Source organism: Crocodylus porosus, unplaced genomic scaffold (genome assembly GCF_001723895.1).
Source record: "Crocodylus porosus isolate Cpor-Errol unplaced genomic scaffold, CroPor_comp1, whole genome shotgun sequence".
NCBI classification, from domain to species: domain Eukaryota; kingdom Metazoa; phylum Chordata; order Crocodylia; family Crocodylidae; genus Crocodylus; species Crocodylus porosus.
Window position 1 is genome coordinate 161,665,845 of NW_017728906.1, and position 25,039 is coordinate 161,690,883.

Here is a 25,039-nt window from a genome sequence, read left to right on the forward strand (position 1 = left end):
TGACTTCCTGCCCTTTGGGCAGGGAGCTGGACTCGATCTCCTGAGGTCCCTTCCAGCCCTGATGTCTATGAAATCTATGAAATCAGGACCTACTGTTAGCCACTTACCTTTCACATCGCCTTTGAGGGACCCTTCACATGAGAATGTATTGATAAAAGGAGTGGCACCTTTTTCCTTTTTTTTTTGGGGGGTGTTGGGGGGGGTTTGCTTTGTTTAGGACTTTAGGTGACTCAGGTAGAATATTAGAGCACAGAAGAAAAGGCTTGTGATCTGTTACTTCCTGGATGAACAAGGAATAAAACCTGTGCTGTATCTTCAACCTGTAAAGATTGAGCAGGAAGAGCACTTTCATGTAACTGTCCACCCATCTCCCAGAGACTACATGAACTTCACGGTGACCAAATATTATCAGTGCAAAGTACTGCCATTCACACTCCCTACAGCAATGAGTCTTCATAAAAATAGAGTGATGGTGGCTGAGGGGAAAAGATGTCCACAACTGCTCCCTATGTGCTAAATCAGCATTTCTCAACCCATGGGTTGTGACCCAAAAGCGGGTCATAAGAATATATGAGAGGGTTGCCAACAAACTTTAAAAAATGGATTCTCCTTTAAAAGAGAAAAATGTAGGAAACTTTGGCTTTTCCTGTACAGGCTGCCAGAGTTCCAGCTTGCAAGGAGCTGCTTGTGGGCCCCTATTGCCTCACACAGTGGAGGGCTGGGGGTGGGTGCAGTGGGTCAGGAGTGAGGGGCACTGGGTCAGGACAGTGATGTTTACAAATGAGTCCTGGTACAAAAAAGGTCAAGAACCACTGTACTACATGATTGGCTGATCAAGGTGAGGTTCACGGGGTTTCTGACCATAACAGCCATTGAATAGGTTCATTTCTTGTTTGACCAGCTGAGACCACCACATGAACTGCAAAAAGTAGTCTCTTGCTTAATTACAAATGATAGCGTTCGTGGAAGCCATGATCAAAGCCCAGTCAATAACAGCATATTCCTGTGAGGACTGTTTTGTTTTCTTGTTTCTGTAACTAATATTGAATGGAATTAGATAAAATACAACTGTGATAGTGAGGACTTGCCTTAGACTATGGGGTCACAAATCAACAAGCAATATGACATTGCTTGTCAGACTTCACCTCTAGCCTATGAAGCTCTGGGTGGGGTCAGTCTACAGGCAGTCGTTGACTTTAAGATGTTTTGAGCTACACCAAACGGCACGTAGATGTTTATAAATTGACACCCTTTGACTTTCTGATGTCAATTTTGACTTTACAATGCTTGATCCGCTGCTACACCATGCCAGTAAACAAGTTCGCTGCGTTGCTCATCTCCCCTGGTGAACATCTGTCCAAACTTCCTTGGATACATTCTTTAAGAAAGCAGACAAAATTCCAGAAAATCCTGCAGTCAAGTCTTCTGAAAAGCCAAGAACCCTTCAAAAAGTCCAACCAAGAACCCTTCAAAAAGTCTAGCAAAGTCACCTCAAAGAAGTCCTTCCAAATCAATGATTGCTATTTACAATATAAATACATTAATGTAGCTATATTATTCATCTATGCTTGATTGAGTACAAAATTCTGGCTTATATTTTATGAAAATAGGGTATTGGGCCTCGATTCAGGAACCAATCCTCCACCTATAACATTGTTCCTATAGGAAAATCGATTCCGAGTTATGATGTTTCGACTTAAGACATGGTTTTCAGGAACCAATTGTTGTAAGTCCGAGGACTGCCTGTATTTTGTTTAGACACCAGATGAACAAGGTCAGGCTCCCTTGCCATGCCATTTAGGTTTTGTTTATGATGTTGCTTGGTCACCCGATGCTTTCTTGTGCAAGCAGTTCAGTTTATCTATATGCAAAAGAATCAACAGCTTCAGACAAACTTCTATGAAGAGATTTATATATTTTGGCAGGGAAGGTAGGCTTTAAACTAAAATAAAAGAGAAATTAACTTTTAAATATTCGCATCATGTGATTTGCAGTGAGCCCCAATAGGTGTAAGAAAATTTGGTGTTAAAGCTCAAAAATGTCAGTATTCCAGAGATGCCTGTCACAGGATCAAGGAGATGTCCTGTGACTAATATAGGGTTAAGGAGCTGCCAATCACCAGGGGCAGCTCAGGTGCTGGTTGCCGCAGCAACCAGACAGGTCAGGTGACCAGAAGGGGGCAGGGCCGGGCCTTTATAAACTGCCCAGGCTGGAGCCAGAGTAGCAGTTCCCCTCTGGCAGCTGCAGGAGCCGTAGCTCTGCGGGAGAGCTGAGCAGCAGAGTCAGTGGTGGCAATCTGACTGGCTGCAATGATGCAAGGGGAGAGAGAGAGCCTGGACAGATATATGGCTGAGAGTCAGCATTGTGTGGAGTTTGTATTATAAGCTTGGCGCTTATGTTATGTTGTAGCCGGCTGGCTGACTCTTTGGTTTACTTATGGTTACACCGGAGGACCGGGTGAGGCTGTAGGGGTGCGAGGAGGCCTCACGGGGGCTCCCCAGTAGCTTGGGGGTTCCCGGTGCCCAGCGGGGGCACAGTGAGTAGTGCCACAGTGGCACAGCGTGACGAGTGCTGGAGAGGCGCTCAGTGTGTGGGGGTCATAGCCCCAGCCGTGAAAGGCGCGGCATAGGCCCCAGAGGGGGCAATGGGCGCGGGAGGCGCGGCAAAGGCCCTAGAGGGGCGAGAAGCGCGGGAGGTGCGGCAAAGGCCCTAGAAGGGGGTGAGAGGCTCCAGAGGGCAAGGAGCGGGGAAAAAACTGCAAGATAGGCCCAGTGGGGTGAGGCCTGGGCACGGCAAGCCCAGAGGCGCCGGTAGCGGGGTGTAGGTTGCAGCAGCAGTCCAGGGGCGCCAGTAACAGGGTGCAGGTTGTTTAACCGGCCCAGAGGCGCTGGTAAAGGGGCGACAGACGCGTGACCAACCCAGGGGCGCCGGTAAAGGGGGCCAGTGGCGTGATAGGTCCAGGAGGTTCAGAGACGGGCGCCAGGGCGTGACAAGCCCCAGGGGCGCCAGGTGGGTGACAGGCCCGGGGGTGCCAGAGAGGGGCACCAGGGCAGGACAAGCCCAAGGGGTGCCAGAAAGGGCACCGGAGGGCAAGGGCAGAACAACATCCAGGAACAGCTGCGAGGTTTGGGGCGTGCTAAGGGGAGATAGGAGGCACGCATTGCCCATAGGGCTGGGGGTTTGGGAGCACCCCACTTGGAACGGAGGTAATACCAGCGCGGTGTCAAGGGGTGAAAGTAGGCAGTGTCCCTTACTGAACTTAATAAGAACAAAGACGTGGTGGGCAAGAAGGGGGTGCTGGATCACCTTAATGACATGGCACGGGGTGCTAGAGAGCTCACGGCCCCTCGCAGGCCCCACTCCGTGACAATGCCCCAATAGGGGGTGATTTTGAAAGCTAAATTTTCTGTAATAAGCAGGCTCACTCAATAAATTAGGTTGAATTTTAGTTTAGTTCTGAGGCAGAAAAGGTTCTTTGAGCAAATCCGATATCTTTTATTAGACCAATTCTAAATTATTTAAGCAAATATATGAAAACTGCCTGCTTCTGAGGGTAGAAGTCAGACCCTCTGATTATGTGAGGATGCTACAACTTTTCTTCTGACTTAATCGTTAGTTAAAATAGAAGTAATTTTTCTGAAGTGAAACACAAAGCCCTCTTTGGATTTCATAATGGATTGCTATAATGAGAAGCATCACAGGACGAGCATCTTGCAGCTATCTGGGAGCCTGGGAAGCATAACTAGCAGATTTTTAGTAAGCATACTTCTTTTTATGAAAGATAACAAAAGAATTAACTATACAATTTTTTTTTAATGTAATATGTAAAAAATAAAAGGATGTCAGGTATAAAAGTTATAAGTATACGGCAGAACCAAAGCAGCATGCAGCATATGCATTATAAGGAAATATGCTGCTATATTGGTGCATTATTTAAAAAACATTTTTTTTTTTAACATTTTGTCCTATTTTGACCTTATTTCTTAAAAGACAGTCTTTATATTAGTAAAGGTAGTAATTAGTTCTGTGTCCATTAAATATTTTATTATTGTCATCCACACTAACATGGACAAAGTTCTTTCCAACTGATATACTTCCTTCTAATTGCAACTTGCATGATCTTTTACTTAAGATATGGGTATTGTGATTAATCAGTCCATACATTTCACTCTTAATTTCTTTGCATAAACTGTAATTGAGGCAAGTAGTTTCAAAAGAGTTTTTGACATAAATAAGTTCAGATAATGTGATAAGTCACAGGTATAAGATTTCAGTCATAGGTCACTTTGCCATATATATGAAAAACATGTTTGGAGCTTCCACTTGAAGATAAATCACATGAAGATGCGAAAATATTTTTAATTGATGATAGAATATTTTTTTGTGCAGCAGATACTGAATCTCAGGAGGATAGACTATAATTTAATCACTTGGTTGAACTGGTCCACTTTCTTGTGAAGGGTTTTTTTAATCTGCTAATTGAACTCTTTGAAGATTCTCTAGGTTTTTTCTCACATTTTTTATGACTCATTCTCTACTGGATACAAATTTTACATGGAAGAGTAAAACTAAATATTTACCTTGGAGTGACAGGAATTCATATTGTTAATGAAATGCATGTAAAATCATGGAGGGAGGAGTTAGTACATTTTTAAGTGAACAGTATTTAAGACATGACTTATTTATCAGCAATGTTCTGCAATTTTAAATAATTAAAAAAAATCATTTGCCACTCCTCTTTTTGCATTTCTACAAGTTTCAAGATGCTGCCATTTAGTTTTACATTGGGAAATAGGACACAGCGGATGATTAAATGCCTGGTCAAGAGAAAGCAGAAAGCAGTCTACCTGGCATGAAGTTATTTTCTGAAAAAGTCACCAAAATTATTCTGACGTATTAAGCATCACTACCCAAAAAAGGTTCCCCTTTCATTTGAAAGTAATAATAGAACTATCTCACTAGTTTTTAAAAACAGTAATTTAGTAGAACAGTTCATCTAAAATGTCCCTTGGAAAAATATTTCTCAGAAATTATTATATTCATACTTTATACATGAAATACTTTGCAGCATGAAAATGTCTTGCTGTGCACAGTATCTTCCACTTACATAGAAACCATTTGTCTAGTTTCCATTTTATTTACAAATTTCTACTGTGGGTAATAGAAAAAATAAAAGATTTGAGAACTGAGTTTGTCTAATTGCATCAGTCAGCAATACAGTACTGATTAAAGAAAAACAGAAATAATATTTAAATAGCACTATGATTTTTATATCAAAGAGATAATTTTCAATAAAACAGAGCTGTACCTTCAGATTATATATTTTTTCTTATTATTTCCTTTGAAATATTCTTAATTCTTCTCAAATCATCCATAGGCCATGCCCAAGTCTTATTGTTTGTCAAACTCAAACACTGGATGATCTACACAAGATGCTATTGTGTGTTCTCATTACTGCACATTTATTTACTACTTGTCTTATCAGGTACTAAATGCATGTACAATAACGAGTTACTGCACAGTAGTGCCTGCAAATGGACTGTAACAAGCCGCTGTCCCAGGGGAGGGAAGGGGAAGTGATTAATGCCCCCTGGTGGCTGTCCAGCTCCAGCTCAGTTTCCTCTTCTGAGGGTATCTCCTGTCTCTTGCCTGCTGTGACTAGATATTGTGTTCTGTATCTGACATAGACTGCCTCAGAGGTTCCCAAACTAGGTCCCAGCCCTTTGTTAGTGAGCTAGCTAAAGTCTGGAGCACTCGGATGTGTTTGTCAGAACTTGGCCCTTCCGGCCTCAGTCTCTCTTTCTCTCAGCTGTATCCCATGGCCTAGGCTTACTGTGCTGGGATGGCTTTGGTTTCAAGCCTTATCTCCTCCTGCTGCAGGCTTCTCTGCCCTGCTCCAAGCTCACTGCCCCCCACACTGTGCCCTGCTCTGAGCCCTGGGTTTGCTGGTCCCCACATGCCCTGCTCTGGGCTTGCTACTTTCTCACAATGCCTTGAGCCTGCCCTCAGCAGTGCTCAGGGCTGATATGTGTCCTTCCGGCACCAGTGGGACTTCCAAACCAGCCCTTTAATCGCAAACCCAAGCCACCGGTTGCAAACCCTAACCAAAAGAAAAGCCCCCTGGCTATAACCAAAACTCTCTCCTCCTGGGTAATCGAATGACACTAAATAGAAAAAATAGGATACTATTCCTTTAACCTAAAGGGGTAGCTTCCCCCCATCAAGGGGCAGGCAGGCAAGCACCCAGGGCAGCCACCTCTCAGGTTTGACCCTCCTTACGACTCTCAGTCTGGCCAGTAGCTCCCAGCAGTTATTCAGGTACTCCTTGACTGCTTCTCAGCAAGGAGCTTGTTTGCCATGCAGCCTGCAGGGCCTGTGTTTATAGGGCTCTCTGTCTCCTCCTCCTGCTGGTCACCTGCCTCCCGGGGCTGCCTGCTCTGACCAATATCAGGCAGCTACAGAGCTCCTTGTCACTGCTGCTGGCTCTGGTTGTAACTGCTTGTTTCAGTCTTTCCCCCTCTTTTTGACCTGTGCCTGGGCTTGTCGGACCTGCTGGCCCCCTGGGCTCTGCCCTCCCTTCTCAGTAACAGAGTAGGGGCCCCGTTTTGGTGCTGCTGTTGTGCAGTAGCCTAATAATACTAACACTTTCCATCCTGCAACATAGTACTGCACAGTATTTTTCAGCTACTGCTCAGTCAGTGTCTCATGTAGATGCGCCCACTGTCTTATAGCTTCCAAAATGTGTCAGGGGAAATACCGTCTTCTCGTATACATCACACTCCCAAATAAGATACTTACCTGAGGTATGCACCTTTTTTTTTTAACGGCAGAATGAAGAAAACAAGACCTGTCTTTGAAAATACTGGTAAGTAGCAGTAAATAAATGAGTAGCGGCTTTTGAAGCATGAGCCTCTGCCAAAGGAAAGAGAAAGCCAGCAGTTAGGGAGCCTCGTGTTCATTGCACTGCCCCCTGTGCAGCATGTGCAGCTTTATTTTTCCTTTCCACCAGCAGAGGCAGAAAATGGTATTACTATATTTATTTGCTTATATTACTCCCAATTTTCAGCAGCTGAATTTTACGGAAAAGGTATGTGTTATATGTGAGAAAATACAGTAATGCATTACTGGCCTGCAGCAGATTAAACCACCCTTCATTGAGGAAGACAGCCAGAGAATGAGCTAAGGTTCTTAGGACAGAATCCTATTTCCCTTTACATGCCTACATGGCAGTTTTCCAGCCATGTGCCTCCCATATTTTGGTACTTACATGAAGTCCTAGTCTACCTGCAGCATGGATATGTAAGTGTCCACACAGCGATTGAGCATGCATAGGAGGCTGTACTCAGACCAGGCTGGTTTTTGGCATGTAAGGCCCAAGATGAGGAGAACTCTTCCAGGCTTCATGCCAATAGTTTAGTGATGAGGGCACTCAAACCTGGACCCCCCTGACTTTCTACAGTAATATTTTCAACACTGGGCCACAGCTTAGGCATTATGCTGTAACCTTTTTGCTTCCCCTTTTAAAGCTGAGCCACTGCACTTTGTATTTAGTAATCACTGAATAAAATGGATGGAGAGCATTGGGAAAGCTTCTGCAAGGGTGCACAGTGGAGCCTTCTCTCTTCTTAAGAGGCAGCTGTCTCAATGAGCCACAGACCTGCCAACTTTATTTCTTCCTCTGGCCTCACATATCCTCCTATTGGCTGCCTAGGGGGCCAGCTTCAACAAGAGGCTGTACAGGACACTGACTGTCTTGTCAGTCTGTCTTGTCTGACAGAGCACTCTGCTGAAAGGTCAGAAAGATGCAGGGTCACATCTTCCCTGTGTAACAGTGGACATGTCTACATGAAACACCTAATGTGAAGAAAACTAATTCTGCACATTAGCACAGCATGCAAAGCCTGTGCTAATGTGCAGTAGATTTAGTCTAATGATGTCTTTGACATCATAAAAAAAAATCATCTGGACTAATACACAGTAGCGCCAATTATAGCGCATTAAGTTAGTACCTGTCTTTACAGGTACTACACTTAATGTGCCGTAATTACAGCACATTAATGAACCTGTAGATGCACCAAGTGAATCTTGAATGTGGGTCTTTTGGTATCTGGGGAAATGCCCTAATCACTCTTGTATTGAGGTTAAAATAACGGAGTTTTTTGCTGTCTACTGACATCTACTACCTGCTAGTCACAGGCTAGTCAGGTAGAACATTATGGTTTATGCTTGCCCACGGTATGTGTGTATAGACTCACAAATTTGTCTGGCTAATGTGCAGTGCACCATGCTACCCTTAGAAACAATACTGCAATGGTGGGTAAGTGCACAAATGGCAGGTACATGACGAGGTAAGTGCCATTTGGGCATGTAAAGTGTAATAGAATTCTGTGCCAGCTTTCCTTTTGGGGTAGCATAGCTACATGCTGATCCTTATCAGCAGACGAGTAAATTTTCCATGTAGCCATTAATAAATGCAAGATCAAGGATGCATAGTTAAAACTATAAATGAACAAGAAATGCAATTCCAAGAAGCCATGTGAGTCCATACTGTGTTTTTTAAGGTAGACATTTTTCAACATAACCAGAAATATATTGAGCTGCACATGCAATCAGGAAAAAGAAGAAAAAAAGTACTGTGTATTTAGAATGTGACTGAATTTACATTAATCATTCAGAGGCCACGCTCAAGTCCTATTGCTTGTCAAACTCTACAACACTGGGCACATCTCCATGAGCAGTCATTACAGGATGCAAGGAAGTGGATTTGGCTGCATTCTCAGCTTTTAATTTGAAGTGTCATGGATGTTGTTCTAATAAAATCATTTACTATTCTCAGATAATGGGGTTTTTCTTGTTTGGCATTTATGTTGTTTTATGGTATTCCTACTCATGCCATAGTTGTCTACATGCCTCTATGGACAAGGCTTGAATTTCTAATATGGAAATAGAAACAGATAAAAAAAATTAAATACAAAAAAATTGCAGCCCTAATTTATATTTCACATTGTAGAACTCTTAAAAAGGACACAAACCCAATTGTTGCGTGATTTTTGTGGTTCCCATTCTTAAAAGTTTTATTGCTTTTCTTTATTAAGTATGAATTTATTCTTTACAGTGTGCTATTAAAGTGGAGACAGACCCTCACAGAGATCATCAGAGAAAGGGAATCTGTACAAGTAAGAAGGCAGGCTACCAAGAGCTAGATGGTTTGCCATGTCCAGTGTCATCTGGAGCACGACCAAAAACTGATGTAAGTAACCATTGTATATTTAAAATTTTCTTGTTATAAAATGTAACTATCGCATGATTTAATATGTATCAACCACATTTTATTATATTTATTTTAAAATAGTCTGTGAGTACAATATATCACAACTGAGGATCTTTTTTCATAGGGTGGGGGGGTATACAGGTGTGTATGCAAAGTAAATAAACCTTGAATCAGTAGCTTTAAATCCTATATCATCTAAAGGATATATATAGGTTTGGCTTCATTGAGATCTGTAAGAAGCTTTTTTCATTCTTACACATGTGTTTAGATCTTACTGTATTTCCTTGCCTATTACATGCACCTGTTCCTCCCAGAAAAACAGTCCTCAAAATCAGGGTACATGTCTTAAGAGGATTTTCTTCACTAGAATAAAAGCATGGAGGAGTTTAAACATGAAAACACTGCTGCCAAAAAATAAGCAGCTAAAAACTGTTGGCAATTTGAGAATGGCTGTGAAATGGTTGATACTGGATGCCATCCCTCCTACTTTTTGTCCAGGAAAGAAGCTGGCAGCCATCTTTCAGCAGTGCCTCTCTCTGACAAAATCAGCTTTAGATCATGACTTTGGAAAAAATCCATAAACAAGGTGCATGTCTTATTTGGAGGTGTGGGGGTGTGTGAAAATATGGAATTTTCACCAGTATAACTAAATGGCTGCATCCAGATGAGAGAGGGTGTGCAGTTTGTGGCACCACCGACTCTTTGTGGTGTCACAAACTGCGTACATGGAATGTTAAAACATGTGCCTGGCTGCAGATTGGCAGTGCCGGGTATAAAATTTCCTACCGGGATTTTCCAGTAGCAAAGAACAGCACTGGGGGGAAAAAGAGCCTTGGTCCTCCGGTGAGACACTCTGACTGCTGGCCAGAGCATCTCTATGTTCCATTTCTGCCCCGGTTCCCCATCATGCCAGGAGCCAAAAGGAGCTGGGCAAGGGCAGTTTGCCCACAGTGAGACAGTTTGTCCTGCAACAAAGCACACATGCAGGGCCGTGTACTGCGGCACAAAGTGGTGGCACAGATTTGTGCCAGTGCCAGTACTATTTGTGCTGTTACAAGCACACACCCCTGCTCATCTGATCTTTCTAAGCATATGTAGAAAGGATTGGCAACAGTCACCTTCATTCTGTGATGATCCTATTCTGTCCAGGAAAGCACATAACTGCAAGTATGTTCCTGAAAGTGTTGTCAAGGGAAAAAATTTGAGTGGTTGTTTGATCAGGGAGGGTACTCCCGCCTTTTAAATCCAAGAGCTTGGTGATTAAAGCATTTGCCCAGGGAAAGGGCCACCAATATTTCAGGTCCCCTTCAATCTACAAGAGTTTGAATGCATTTCTCCCTCTTCCCAGCTAAGTGCCTTAACCAATAAGGTATTCAGGGCAGCCACTATGTAGAGTTAAGAACACCTTTCACCCCTCATTTTGGTGGGGGTCCAGAGTGCAGCCAAAAAGGGAAAATATGTGGGGTTAGAAGCATAGTGCACCAGACAGAGCCTGCCTCTGTGGCTTAGTGAGATAGGCACTGCCCTAGAGAGGAAATATACTTAGGTTGTCTTTTGCTTGCAGTGATGTTCCCCTCTGGCTCTCTCTGGCTTGCTGTGGTAGGAGATAAAAAATTTCAGGGGGTAAACACACAAATACTTTAATATGTTCTTGTTATAATCCACTGCAGAACTCACTAAAGAAAGTGATATATTTGACTACACTTAACTTCACTTTTAGCTTAGTCAAATGTTCAGACAAGTACTAACATCTTTGCTTATGGTTCCTCCCCACCAGTAAAATCAAGATCACTTTGAAGAAATGTTCTAATAAATATGTTATTTGGCTAAAAGCATGTGTTGGTGGGAGGGAGCAGAAAAGGAATATCAGTGAATTTATCATTTCTTCTTCTCTGATCTCTATAATCCTTCCAAGCTCTGAACTTCAAGCAAAGTTAGTATTATAATATGAAACTCATAAATCTTCACTGATATGGGTACCACTGATATACATTATATATAGCTTTCTAAATTATAACATGGTAACAAAAATGTAAGGTAGAGTATACTTATACTTGGATACAGTAAAATCCTGAAGTTTAGAAACTAAGAAGACTTATTAGATGACACTGTCCACATTTCAGAGGGTAAAGTAACATTGGTTCCTACAGCACATTTTCCAGCACTTGATCAGAATGAAAGTTCTGAAACAGCTAGCTATGTATGGGCTTATCATTTGATTTCTTTGACTTTAGATCATTTGATTGTTTTTCAAGCAAATAGGACTAGTTTGTCTAGTTTCAGATATTATTACATCTCCATGTAATATTTTTAATAACTGATTTTTCCCTGCCAGTTTTATTCGTATGTGTAACTACACTAATTTCAAAGGAATTGTACAGACTTAAACCTGGAGCAGTGCAGTGATGAATCAGACATAACATGTTAGTGCTGCAGTATTGTTTCATCTCTCCAGGTTTGAGTTCAATTCTTGGTCTGAGTCAAAAAAATTATCTGTCTCAGCCTTGCTCCCATGTATTTACATATACATGCAGGAATAAGCCTGGCACAATTTTTCCAGATCAGCAAACTCAGTTCGGAAAACCAATATTGGAAATAATACTGTTCCAATTCAGGAATTAAATTTGGCATAGCTCTGTGGAGACATACTTGTTCACTATCTGATGCAAGCCAGTGTTATTTGCTTATTTTCACAGATACGAAAGGTATATTTGTTCAGACATTGGCAACCTTTTAATAATGAGAAATTGCTGTTTATAACTCAGCTGCCTCCACAAGCCTCTAATCCCCCCTTGCTGTGTGATCTTCCTTCCTATTCCACAGTCAGTACAGCACCAAAAGAGGTGTAACCCTAGTTCCCTGCCCATTGTGAGAGACACCGTTGCTTCTGGGAGAGATGATGGCACAGCCAGCATTCCTGGGGTTAACACAGCAGTTGCCAAATAGCATGAGGCTGATGAGGAAACTAGGCCTACTCGGATGTGACCCCCACAAGTCCCCAGCTGTCCCACTAGCTGTGGGAGGCTCTGCCTTGAGCTGGATCAGACCTTCATGAGTCATATCCAATGTCTTCATGGGCCAGATATGGCCCCTGGGCCATAGTTCGCCAACCTGTAGTTTAAGACATAAAACTAGAAGAAAATGACTGACAAACTCAGAGCACAGTTACTATTTTGCTATTTTGTTACTATTTGAAGAAGGGACACAAATGTCTTGCAACATTTTAGACAGAATACCTTTGAAACCATTTTAATGTTTATACAGCGTGTTCAACAGAAGAGAGCATGAGGGTTATTTTTACAGACCTTTTATAGAAATGTGAATAACTGATAGCTATACTTTGCCACGAAGATGAATATGCCAAGAAGACAGGCAGATTTTAGTAAAATCCCCTCTACAGGAGGAAGTCACTGCATGTTTGTGAGATATTCAGTGTGTTGCTTGCTCTGGCAGTTAATACGATACCTTGCATTCACTCCATAAATCAGTAAGAAAATAAAATGTATACTGATATATACTAATGTATACTCATGCAACATTTTCCTTATCATACATAAAGAAGAGTACTTTGTACTAAAAATCTTGTCTAAAATCTTTCCTAACCATGCAATTGGTCCAGTAAAAAACATCACCCCTTAAAGATATCCTTGCCTCTTGCATATTTCCTGCATTTATCATGGCTACAACATCCCTCCAACACTGCATTTACTCATACCAATTTGCTTCCTGCAGCTGCAAATTCTGAGGAAGTGGGTGTACTAGCCAGTAAAATGGTTAATACTAGCACTTAGAAGAGTTATAGCTATCATTTTGAAATGGCATTGACTTAATGCTTGGTTAGCTTGAACCACTTGCCTCAGAAAAAGGAAAACAAAAATTGTGTCTAGTAAAATTGTGTCTGCAGGACATTTTTATCTCTTTAAGCAATTATCCTTACTGATTTTTCTTTTGAGAGATGCTAGTTACGTGCTGTAAAAAACAAAACTGTTTACTCAGTGAGTATAGAGATAGCTGATCTCATCTACCATTATGCAGTGATGTGTAACTAATTATATTATAACCCATTAGTGAGTACGTTACAGGTCATTATGTGTAACATAATGAGTACATGTTACAGGTCATTATGTGGTGGCCCATTTTACAGCCAACACAGTATTTTCTCATACGTAAACCCTTGAGGGGATCCAGAGGAGGTCAGGGGGCAGTGGGGCAGGCCCTATGAAGATAGACTAAAGGGCCTGAATCTATTCAGCCTCCACAAGACAAGACTGAGAGGGGATCTGGTGGCTGTCTATAAACTCACCAGGGGGGACCAGCAGAAAATAGATGAGGCTCTGTTCCCTCGGGCACCACCTGGGATAACAAGGAATAACAGCCATGAATTGATTGAGAGCAGGTTCAGGCTTGATATCAGGAGGCATCACTTTACAGTTAGGGCTGCCAGGCTCTGGAATGGGCTCCGAAAGGAGGTGGTGCTCTCCCCTCCCTTGGGGATCTTCAAGAGGAGGTTGGATAGATATCTGGCTGGGGTTTTATGATCCCAGCACTTGTTCCTGCCCATGGCAGGGGGTCAGACTTCATTATCTGTTCAGGTCCCTTTGGACCCTAGAAACTATGAAACTGTATGATATATAAAGCTTCTGAGTATTTTGAGGTGATTGCAAACATTGAGTTGACCTTTACCATTTGGTGTTTCACCTTAATCATGGAAAAATGTGGATTTTGGGGAAGGGTTTATATCCAAAAATGGGGGATTTTTTTAATAAGAGAAAACCAAGATCCTTGGTCATGACTGAATAGTGCCCTGGTACAACTTGGAATAGTTCAAGGCTTGCTCTACATTATGTCCTTCGGTGACAGGGTGCTTAGTATGCTCCTGTCATTTTAAGAAGAGAGAGGGCTCTAGAAACAGCTCAGAAAGCAATCAGGGGAGACGCCGAACTGGAAGGGGGTTGAGCTTGAGGTATATATAAGCCCAGGGCTAAGGTAGGTAGGGAGTCTCACTCAGATAGCTGACAGAAGATGCTCCTGAGCAGGCTGCTGGGAGGGTGACTATGACTCACATTAGGTATGTCTGTGGGTATGCAGCCTTAGTGTTGCGGAGCATCTAGTGGTTTGTGGAAAGGACTAAGGGGAAGTAAGGAGGTCCTAGCAAGCTCAGGGAGAGAGGACCCAAAAGGAGGGTAGAGGGCCTGGGGAGCAGGTAGGGCCAGGGTTTTTATAGCTCTCACTGGCCTAGGAGTAGAGACAAGGCTTAGGCAGATTGAAGGCCAAAAAGAGCCACAGCTGGGCAGGAGAGCCCATGGGTCCTAACTGACCTAGGAGCAGGGCCAAGGTCTAAGGAGAAGGACCAAAGGCCAGGAGGGCCACAGCTGGAGACCAAGGAGGCCAGGATGCCTATAGCTCAGAACAAAACCAGGACCCTGTAGGGGTGGTTGTGATTTATTAGTATGTGTGACATCTTCAAGGCATAGATGTGGGTACTGTGGGGATAGAGCCCATGTAATTAGCTCTTAAGGTAATGCACATGAACACCTGGATGGGGCCTGGAGCCAGAAGATGGGCTTAGTAGGCCCAGGGATGGGGCTGGGAGCCCAGTATACATAGAGATGATGATGAGGCTGGGTGTTAGGCCAAGAAACATCTGCAAGGCATGGAACACATCAAGGGGAGGTTAGAGGGTGTACAGCGGCCCTTGTCAAAGGGCAGCCTCCTGCCTAATTAACATCTTACAATCGGGAACATCAACACATGGCAGGTGAGATGGATGGGTGGCTAGCTCGTAAACAAGTGGGTGGGCCTATGTTGAAATCAACCCCAGGACGCCCGCTTGTTACTCTATTAAACAGCAATGAAAAGTTCCTCTTCCAGTGGAGATGGAGGTGGGAGAAAGAAAAGACTGTTGTTCTTATTTATAAGGTGGGAAGCTGAAGCAGAGAGAATGTAAGTTATTTGCTCAGGGAGTCGATGACAAGGATTGTACCAAGGCTTTCCAGGTTTCAACCTAGTTCTTAGGCTGCCTGTCTCCCATACAAATTTCTAACCTGCTTATGCATATTTAGAGCAGAGCATATGCAGATACATTTATGTAGATTGTCCTGGGAAATAACATAACGAGGTATACTCACTGGCAGTCCAGAGCGCACCGAGGGGTGGAAGGAAGAGCCTGTGCGGTTCGTCAGCTGACTGTTTATCCAGCTGCAGCCAGCCAGTGAAGTCAGCGTCAAACACCAGCCGGCAAGAATAAAAATGGTGGCACATGCTGCAGAGGCAGAGGAGGGTCAGGAAGGAGAACTGCTGCTGATGCCAGAGTGACCCAGGGAGACGGAGCGGACTGCAGGTGGGAGTGCGGGGATGATGAATCACCAAGGAAGTCCTGCCAGGGAGAAGAGGACCCCGGAAGATCCCCAGGGGGGTTACTGTCAAGGCGGGTATCGCCGTCACATCTGGATGGGTCATTGAACAGGCTAGAGAACAGATGCTGAGGCGACAGGGAGGGAGAAGATAACCCGTTCTCTTAGAGACCCAGGAAAGGCAGAAGGGAAAATCAAAGGGGCAGGTTGTCCAGTGATTTTCTTGAGGCATTTTTTTTGGTTGTTTTCCCAGATTACAGGTATACAGGAGGGGAATGGGTCCCCAAGTAGTGAGGCTGAGAAGGAGGCTCAGAGGTTTTGGTCCTGTCCCTAGGTATTCCCTCGAGGGAAGGGTGGCAGCTAGGCAAGCCTAAGGGCGTGAGCACGAGGCTCAAGTCGTGGGTGCCCCTCCACAGAAGAAGGAGGTAGTTAGATGGACACCACTCCACAGGAGACATGAGGCTGGGGTGTAGGGGTGGCAGAGCCCCGTGAGTAACAGCTGGGCGAACCACAGGCCAACGAGCGCACACGAAGAACAACCCTGCACACTGAGGTCCAAGAAGTCGTGGCAGCTGAGCACAGGGTTGAAGACTCAGCGGAAGACAGCGGCTCAGGCGAGACGCGATCCCGTGAGGCATTTGACATCTACCACTCGAGCGAAAGCCGCCCGGGAGCGACTGTTCAAGACCTGGTGGCTACATAGATCATACCCAAAGTGTCTTTTTGAGTTGTATAGGAAGTCTGTGGCACAGCTGAGAATAGGACCTAACCCTCAATTCTGTCTCATGTTTTAATCACAAAACCATCCCTTCATCCACTCATCCTGAATGGTTAGGGCATTCACCCAAGAAGCAGGTTCCTAGGACCTACTGTTTGCGATTTGGTTTGTCACTGAATATTCAACACAAGATGTAATGGCTTAGCTTCAAGAGGAGGGCTGGAGCTGGGACCACCTACCTGTGGTCTAATGACTGGACCACTATGTTGGAAAGTCAAGATGATGTAGGTTCAAGCCTCCTTCTTGGTGAGGAAGATCCAGAATCTGGGTCATCTGTTTCCTGGGCAAGGGCTTTGGCTATCAGATTATTGGCCTAAACCTAGGAGGGCCTTTCTCTTCTGCCTTTATCAGCTTACAATTTCAGGATTTGCATGCAAGTATACACTGACAGAGCATGAAAACAGTACAGCCTACAGTACAAGCTAAGTTGTGCTGTTATATATCTGTGCTGCATGTGCAAGAGATTTCAAACTCTACTAAGCGCCCAAAAATGGTAGTTATGTGGCTGGGTATGTTCCATTTGGGCACATAAAAGGAAATAGGGTTATGCCCCAAGTACTTAAAGCAGAGCTGTACAGCTAGCAGCCTTTAGGCCTGCAAGAGGTTAAACTGCAGTCCTGGAGTTTCTGCCCACCTGCTGCTCTCCTCATTGCTTTACCTGGAACAGCAGTTGGAGTCTCTGGACTCCCCCTCCCTCCTCTGGCTATCAATCCCTGAGGGTGGCAGGCAGCGAGGCATGGCTGAGGGAGTTGAGAGTGACTCTAGCACTTTTCAGTACAGGGGTCGGGGTCAGCCAAGAAGGCTTTTTGGCTCTTCTTTAGCTCTCTTGCCTCCCTTTACATGTACTGGGATGGTGTCCCTCTGTACCTGTAAGATCCCTTAAGGAACTCCCACCCTCCTTGGACTCCCATCTCACAGATGTGATTACCCCTCAGTCCCACCCTAACCAATCTCCTGAGCTTGTTAAAGCTGGCCTTCCAGAGGTCTAGAAGGCTGAACCCCATATGGTGGCACTAGCTCCAAAGCTGTGAGTTGACCTCCTTGATGCAGTTGCTGTGATGCTGGCCACGGCCGCTGACTGGGAGGACAGATGAGAAGACTACTTGTGCCCCTGAGCCTCTAAGCCTATCTCCCAGAGCCACGTAGTCAGTCATGACCCATCCTAGACTACTCTGGGCCACATCGTTCGTTCCAACATGGATGAGGACCATGGGGTAGTAGTCAGTGGGCCTAATTAGGTCTGGAAGCCTCGCTGTACACATCCCAAATCCTAGCTCAGGGCAGTCAACATACCTCCTGTACTGCAGGATCTGGGTGGCAGATAGCTCCCTCCATTCTCCTCAGGAGAGAGTTGCCCACCACAATGACTCGATGCCTTCTCCTTTGGCTGCCCAGTTGTCTCTCAGCCTGTCTGGTGGTATCTGTGGATGTGGCCTCCGTTGCTGTACTCTCTCCCAGTGATGCTAGAGCATCATACCTGTTTCCTAGCTACACTGGGGGAGTTGTTTCAGTAGTGCAATGTCTAGTTTTGCGATGTCTGGATCTGGAGGTGACCATCTTCCATCTTTCTGCATTGACCGCCTCCTGTGACGCCTTCCCTCCAGGTGTGTGGTCCTGCAGAGAATAGAAGTACCCGTCAATCTCTTCCTCAGCCACCCTGATCCCCCACAGCCTGCTGACCTCCACCTAGAGTTCCCTTACCTGCCCCTTCAGGGCCTCAAGTTGGGCACATTTGGGACAGGTGAGGGGACTGCTGGTTCACCCAGGCCCCAGAGCCCCTGCCAGGCAGCTGCCACAGACAGGTGCCTGGGGTTTTGCCAACCCCTCCAAAGGCCCCATTTGGGTGCTAGCCCCACAGGAGCTCCGAGCCGGAGGCAACACAAAGGCTGGGTCCCCAGCTGCGCTCCATGTCTCCACCGCCATCGCTGCCCCCCTCCTCATTCACTTACCTAAAGTCTTGGTCAGGAGTTCTCTGTGGCAGGGGATCCTGACATGTGGAGTCTCAGGCCCCCCTGCTGCTCTCCCCCGTGTGCGAACTCCCTCACAAACTCTGGCACGCTCCTGAAAAGCGCGCCTGTTTGCCCGGCCTGGTCACCCAGCTCAGGAGTGTGGCTCCAGGCCAACGCTGCTAAATAGGGATGGGAGGGGGAAAAAAAACCCTCCCGATTCCCTACAGCTGGCCCGGCTCCTCCTCGCCCTTCCCCCCGCTTGTCCTGATCTAAAGCTTATGTGCACTGAACATCTGTTACAGGTTTAAACCAGTTTCTGATCACTTAATGTAATCACTAAACTCTGATCAGGTTTATGTGTAATGTTTGTCCCTAGCCCAGATATGCAGCCTCTACTGGTGCAGTCTGCAGGGCCTTTGGCCTGCAGCTGCATAGAAGTTGGACAGCCCTGATCTAAAGTTTCACTAGAAAATGACAGTGCAGTTAATATAGAAATAATCATAGGATCATAGAAAATTAGGCTTGGAAGGGACCTCAGGAAGTCATTTAGTCCAACCCTGTCATGGGTGTCTGGTGCCCCCCCCCAACACCAGTCAGCAACCGGGGGGGCTCCCTTGGCATCCAGTCCCACTGGCTGGGGGGGGTCCCCTGGTGTCCACCAATCCCGCTTGCTGTGGAGGGATCCCCTGGCGACCGATCCCCCTGGCTGGGGGCTGGTTCCCCGGCGGCCAATCCTGCTGGCCGCAAGGGTGCTGATGTTGCTCACCGTAAAAGCCGCTGCACTACTTCTGGAGCTCCCACAGCCACTTCCGGAAGCAATGCAGCAGCTTTTGCTGGCAGCCCTGCTCCCTGGCCACCACTTGCGGGGCGGGGGGGCACTGGTGCTCCCACCTGTCCACCAGCTACACAGGGAGCACGGCCTAACAGGGGGTACACCAGTGCTCTCAGAGGTTGCACATGCACCCCCATCCACCCTGAACCCCGTGCTCCAATCAGAACCATCTCCAACTGTATCAACTCAGGCAAGGCTTTGTCTATCTGGGTCTTAATAAGCTTCTCTGGGTGGCCTGTTCTAGAGCTATACTACCATCTGAGTGAGAGAGGTTTTTTAAGAAAATATCTAACCTCAGGTTTCCTTGCTGCAACTTGAGACTATTGTTCCTTGTTCCGTTATCAGCCGCCACTGAGAGCAGTCCAGCTCCATCCTCTTTGGAACCACCCTGAAAGTAATTAAAGGCTGCTGTTAAATCCCCCCTCAGTCTTCGCCACACTAAAAATCCCCAGTTCCCTCAGGTTTTCACAGAACAATATTCTCCAGCCCTCTAAACATTTTTGTTGCCCTTCATTGGACTCTCTCCAACTTGGTCATGTCCTTTCTGTAATGGGAGGTCCAAAACTAGACATGATACTCTAATGTGGTTTCACCAGTGCCAAATAGAAGGGAAGAATCACTTTCTTTGATCTGCTGTCAATGCTCTTACTAATGCAGCCCAGTATGCTATTAGCCTTCTTTCACACTTCTCTTTTTCTTCATTACTTACCCAACATTTCATAAACTATTTTTTCAGCGTAAAGAGAGAAATTGAATTTTAGGTCTACAGTTTTCTGTCTTTACTGAGCCTCAGTAAGGACAAAAATTGGATATTAATTTTACAGTAATTAAATGTTCTTAGGTAGAGATGGACCAGCCTGGTTTACATCTCTTATTTAAAAGAATCAAAAATAAAACAGAAATGTGTCCTCATTCCACCTCTACAGGAGTGGTTTGTTTATTATGCTTCAAAAATACACACAAACTTTTGAGAAAAATCTGAAGCCGAAATCTGTGTTTGGAGAGGGGATCAAATGACGATGTGTTGGCTAGGTTATATGTCAGTGATATCTGTATTATTTAAGGTGCTATGGTTTTTATTTCTAAATACTAGACTGGATATACCTCACGTGGAGCTGGGAACAGCTGTAAAATAAAGGTGACTCATTCATGTGCAGAGTGTAGGATAGTTAACAGTTCCAACAGTGATTCTGCTGTAACAGAGAAACCTTAAAATGAGCTGTAGCTCCATGGGGTCCTGGCCAAAATGGACCACGCTGGAAATGCTCTAAATCTATCCCAGTTCCTTGCTCAGCTAGCCCAGCTTCACGAGTTCTTCTGACCCATTGGTGGAACAGGATTTGAGGACAGGTTTAGGCTAATAAAGAACCATATCCAGTTAAACCTTACTGCAGCTATAGGTTTTACAGTTACTCCCAGTATGTACTGGGAGGGAATTCCCAATAATCATTAACAATTTTATTTGTAATTACTGGTATGCTAATTTCCAGTACGCTCATTCGGATTTTATGCCAAAGTCAGGACAAGACCTGTATATCTCAGGGTACTAGAACTCCTTATATCAGGCAATTTTTGTTGTTGGATTTTTCATGAAATTGATTTTCCACAAGACTGTAATGTCATGTACTGTTAATAACAGAAACACTGAAATTACTGAGTTACGTTTCTGCCTTACGTTTTTGGTCAGTCTTGGAAAGGTATTATTTAGAAGGCCAACTAAAATTTCCAGACTATATCAGCTGACTTAGAGTGCAAGTTGTCAGCTTACATTCTTTATAAATCCAGAGCAAAAGGAAGTCTGGAACTGTACTGATAAATAATAGAATACATATGTAAACAAGACGGATAACTTCATTTCGCTATAGCTGACTATATACTCAATCGGTGATGAAAGGAAACAATTTATCTCCCTTTTCTTCTACTCTTATACTGTACGCAAGCAGTTGAGCACATGCATCTTTAGATTCAACACACTGGGCTTTAACTGGGTGACAAATACAATTCTGTTGTTTTGTAGCTGTCAGAAATAATAAATAGATTGTGGGCTTTCACTGCAAAGTATTGCACACACATCTTGTATTGCTGAGAAGTGAAGGTCTAAACACTGTCCTCATTAGTGGGTTCCAAAGATGACTGCTGACTGCTCAGTTTCCTTTTGGGCAAAATAACTAGAGGTGGTGATTCATCTGGCTACCTAGGAATTTTTCACTTCCTATTGTTCTGTCTCTGTAATGTATTTGTTATCCCAAAGTGAGAAAATGAGCAATGAGAATTGTCTATCTGTACATGCAGTATAATCAAAGTTCCCAAATTACTGAAACCATTAATCATTTCTACAACAGGAGGCACTATTTGGGGCCCAATCCTATCATCTTCATTCATGTTCCTTGATTGCATGAACCTTCATTCAAGCTATGGGCATGAGTAAGGGCTAGGCCCTTTGACTTTTACAATAGCCATTATTTGGGGAAAGAGAACAGAGGAGAGATCTAAATGAATACAGAGAATGGTTTATAGTAGAACCTGAATTCTTCACAGACTTAGGTTTTTAACTCCCCTGTGAATAGAGTTTGTGAATTGATCAGAGCAGTACAGTTGCATAAGACTGCTGAGATTCTTTAGCTGTTTGCTGTAGCTTTTATTTCAGAAGGCCCCATTGCTCTGATCAGCTGTGTAGGAACTTAGACAACCTCCAGCTGGGTGGAGAAGTGGTACCTTTGAAATAACTGCAGCAAACAACCAAGTGGTACATCCTTAATTTGGCAATCTGCTGCTCGCTAAGGGAGTTGTGAATCATCTGGATACAAATGACCCAGGTTCTATCTTTTAAAAACAATTGTTTGGGCCACTGTGATGGTCCTTGCAGGACTGTGTGAGTGGCTGGGATGCACAAGAAGCCTTTTCTATCTTGTGCACATGGGCAAGACCCTTTCATATCAGCAATGTCTATGTGGTCCAGGAGATACAGGGATCACTCACTCCTGCTCTCTACTCCTAGAAACACAAACAGACACTCCCCTCCACACCAGGCAAAAGAAACAGGCCAGCATACTGTCTGGTGGGAGCATATGTTCAATCTTAATGGACAGAGCGAACTGTACAACCTGTGCACATGGAATAGCACCTTAAAAGAGATTGCTTCTACCTGAAGCACAGTGAGTGTGTCTACACTGGTTACTGCACAGTTATTTAATACTTAGTTAAGCAAATACTAAATGACTACACAGTAAAAACGTCACAATCCTCTGCTCATGTATATGCCAGTGTCACTTGGTTCCTCTGAGTATGGTACACTTCTGCAGCAGTGCCACAATCAACTCTGGTACACATGTAATATCTAGCCATATTAAGTGACATCTTACAAGATTTTTGTGATAGTCTTACTAGTATTCGGATTTGCATAATTGCTCCTCAGTATTACAAAGCTGTATGTTTTACAGCAGCTGTATTTAAGCTCCATGGCTTGAAGTCTCAGAGGTTCATTACTATCATTTCTTGGTGATACACAGCAAAGAGGTCTCACAAACTCTAGAGAGGAAAGAGCTCTCTGCCACCATTTCTTGGTGATCAGCAGGAATCCTGGTTTTCTCTGATTAAAAAAAAATTGGATATAACCCCCCCCAAAAAATCCATATTTTCCGTTATTAGAATGAAACATCAATAATATATATACAGTAAAAGCTGAGTTATCTGGCACCTTACAAGCCAGCAAATTCTGTTAACCGGCATGCCGGCTTGTAAGGGCGTGCAAGGGAAAAATGAAACCAGAAGTGCCCACTGTGGCTGTTGAGCCCCCATGGCCCAGGGCATAGCAGCCTGCACAGGTCCCCACTCCCTGTCCCTTGGGGCCCGTGGGAGGTGCAGCAGGAGTGGTGACAACACAGCAGAAGGGGAGGCAACACCCCAGACGTGGTGGGACAGTGGTGGCCCGAACAAGGAAAGACTCCTGTTCAGGCTGCTCAGTTAACTGGCATATTTTGTTATCTAGCACCCTCCATTCCCTGTGGCTGCCAGATAACAAAGCTTTTACCGTGTGTGTGTGTGTGTGTGTGTGTGTGAGAGAGAGAAATGTTGGGTAAGTAATGAAGAAAAAACAAGTGTGAAATAATTTATTTAAGGATCATTGTGGAATTCATTAGAATTACTTGATGAATATCTTTCAATGAATTCTAGTAGGGAATGAAGCAAGCACATCAACATTGACTTTTTATATGAATCCAAGTAACCCTAATGCTTGGAACTGATGATAAATATTCAAGATTCATGTAACCACGTGATATCTTTAGCCCAGGGGCAATTTAAAAGTTACCACTTTAGGAAGCAAAATCACCACTTCCAGCTCTCTATGTAACATACCAGTCGCTAAATTATAGCATTAGAAGGTGCTAAATCTAAAATCCTTGGGGTCACATTCAGAAGGTTAATTCAGTATTAGTGGTGTTTCATTTTAATCATGGAGTTTTAAATATGGGGGTTTTGGGGTTGGGGTTATATCTGAAAATTTGGGTTTGTTTTTTTTTAAATCAGAGAAAATCAGGATCCCTGGTGATCACGTGAAAGTACAGCTTCAGAAAGTTTATTTGCATTACACTTTGACATAGAAGTTCTTAAGGAGACACCATGTGGAGTCATCCAAACCTAACACACATTCCTGGCTGTACAGTCATGCAGCGTCGTGGACATATCCTTCTTTCAGTCAACCACCCTGTGGGAGAAGCAGCTAGGGGCTATATTTTTTAAGACCCCAAAACAAGTAATAATTCTCTCCCTTCCTATTTTTCCCTGCTCAGCAGCACATCTTCTCCTCCCCCATTCCCTTCCCTGCCCTCTACCCCATCCACTGCCTCCACTATCTCCAGTGGAGGCAGGGAGAGGTGCAGAGCTGCTTCACCCCACTCCAGCCAGACTCCATGCAGAACTGGACTCAGTCAAGGACAGTAGCAGCAGTGGACAGGTATTTCCTCCCTGCCTGATCTGCCTGGTGTTTCCTGTCAGCTTAGGAGCAAGCATAGGGGAAAGGAACCTGTCTGCTGCCACTGCTGTCTCTCGCCAAGTCTGGCTTAATGTGCAACCTGGCTGCAGCAAGGTAGGGGTGGCTTTGGAGCCTCCTGGCTCCTCTGGGGACACCAGTAGAAGCAGTAATGGAGAGGGGACAGGAATGGGAAGGGAGGTGAGTGAAGGAAACATGCAGCTGAGCATAGAGGGGAAGAGGAGGAGGACAGAAGGTTCTTACCTGCTTTAGGAACTTAAAGTCCCCCTGATGCTGCTGTTGCAGTGTTGGGCAGGGGGGAAGTTGAAAGCCAGGGCCCAGCCACCCCTACAGCACAGGTCACTGTTCCCACAACCTTTTTCCTGAAATCCTGGATGTATTTCTACTTGACTGGAAGGATAATGAGAGTGCAGTAAGAGTGAAGGACAGGGGAAAGAAGCACCCCTTTGTCCCAAAGAATGCATTTTCTCTGGCAATGATTTGCTGGCAATGATTCTGATCTTTCTTTGCTTAAGTCTCTACAAAGAGTAAAAAAAAAAAGGTGCTGAGAACTAGTGCTAATGCAGCTCTTTACTGAAGCATCAGCAGTCAGCTATGAAACTGAACAACACCTGAAACCTAGTATCAGCAAAGCTGGAATAAATGTAACAAGTTTTGGTAGTAAAGCTTTATGACAAAACCAGGTGGCAATTTCATTCCGGCAGTGGCAGAGGCAGTCTTCTTACAGCAACATATATTTGAAATAAAGACAAAAACCAGAGAAAGGATTGGATAACCAAACTGAGACTAAGCCAGAGACTCCTCCTTTGCTTATTAGCTGCTTCTGCATGATCAGGTTGCAATAGCTATGAGTTCTACATTAGAGG

General features: G+C 44.5%; 1 protein-coding gene across 3 annotated transcripts in view; it reads left to right on the forward strand.

The window, feature by feature from the left end:
- Positions 1–25,039, forward strand: part of STARD13 (StAR related lipid transfer domain containing 13) — a 520,536-nt gene that overhangs the window by 157,828 nt on the left and 337,669 nt on the right. For all 3 annotated transcript variants that reach the window (XM_019530086.1, XM_019530084.1, XM_019530083.1), the window contains one exon: positions 9,116–9,250. In XM_019530086.1, the coding sequence (XP_019385631.1) occupies positions 9,116–9,250 (135 nt within the window). The remainder of the gene's footprint in view (positions 1–9,115; positions 9,251–25,039) is intronic.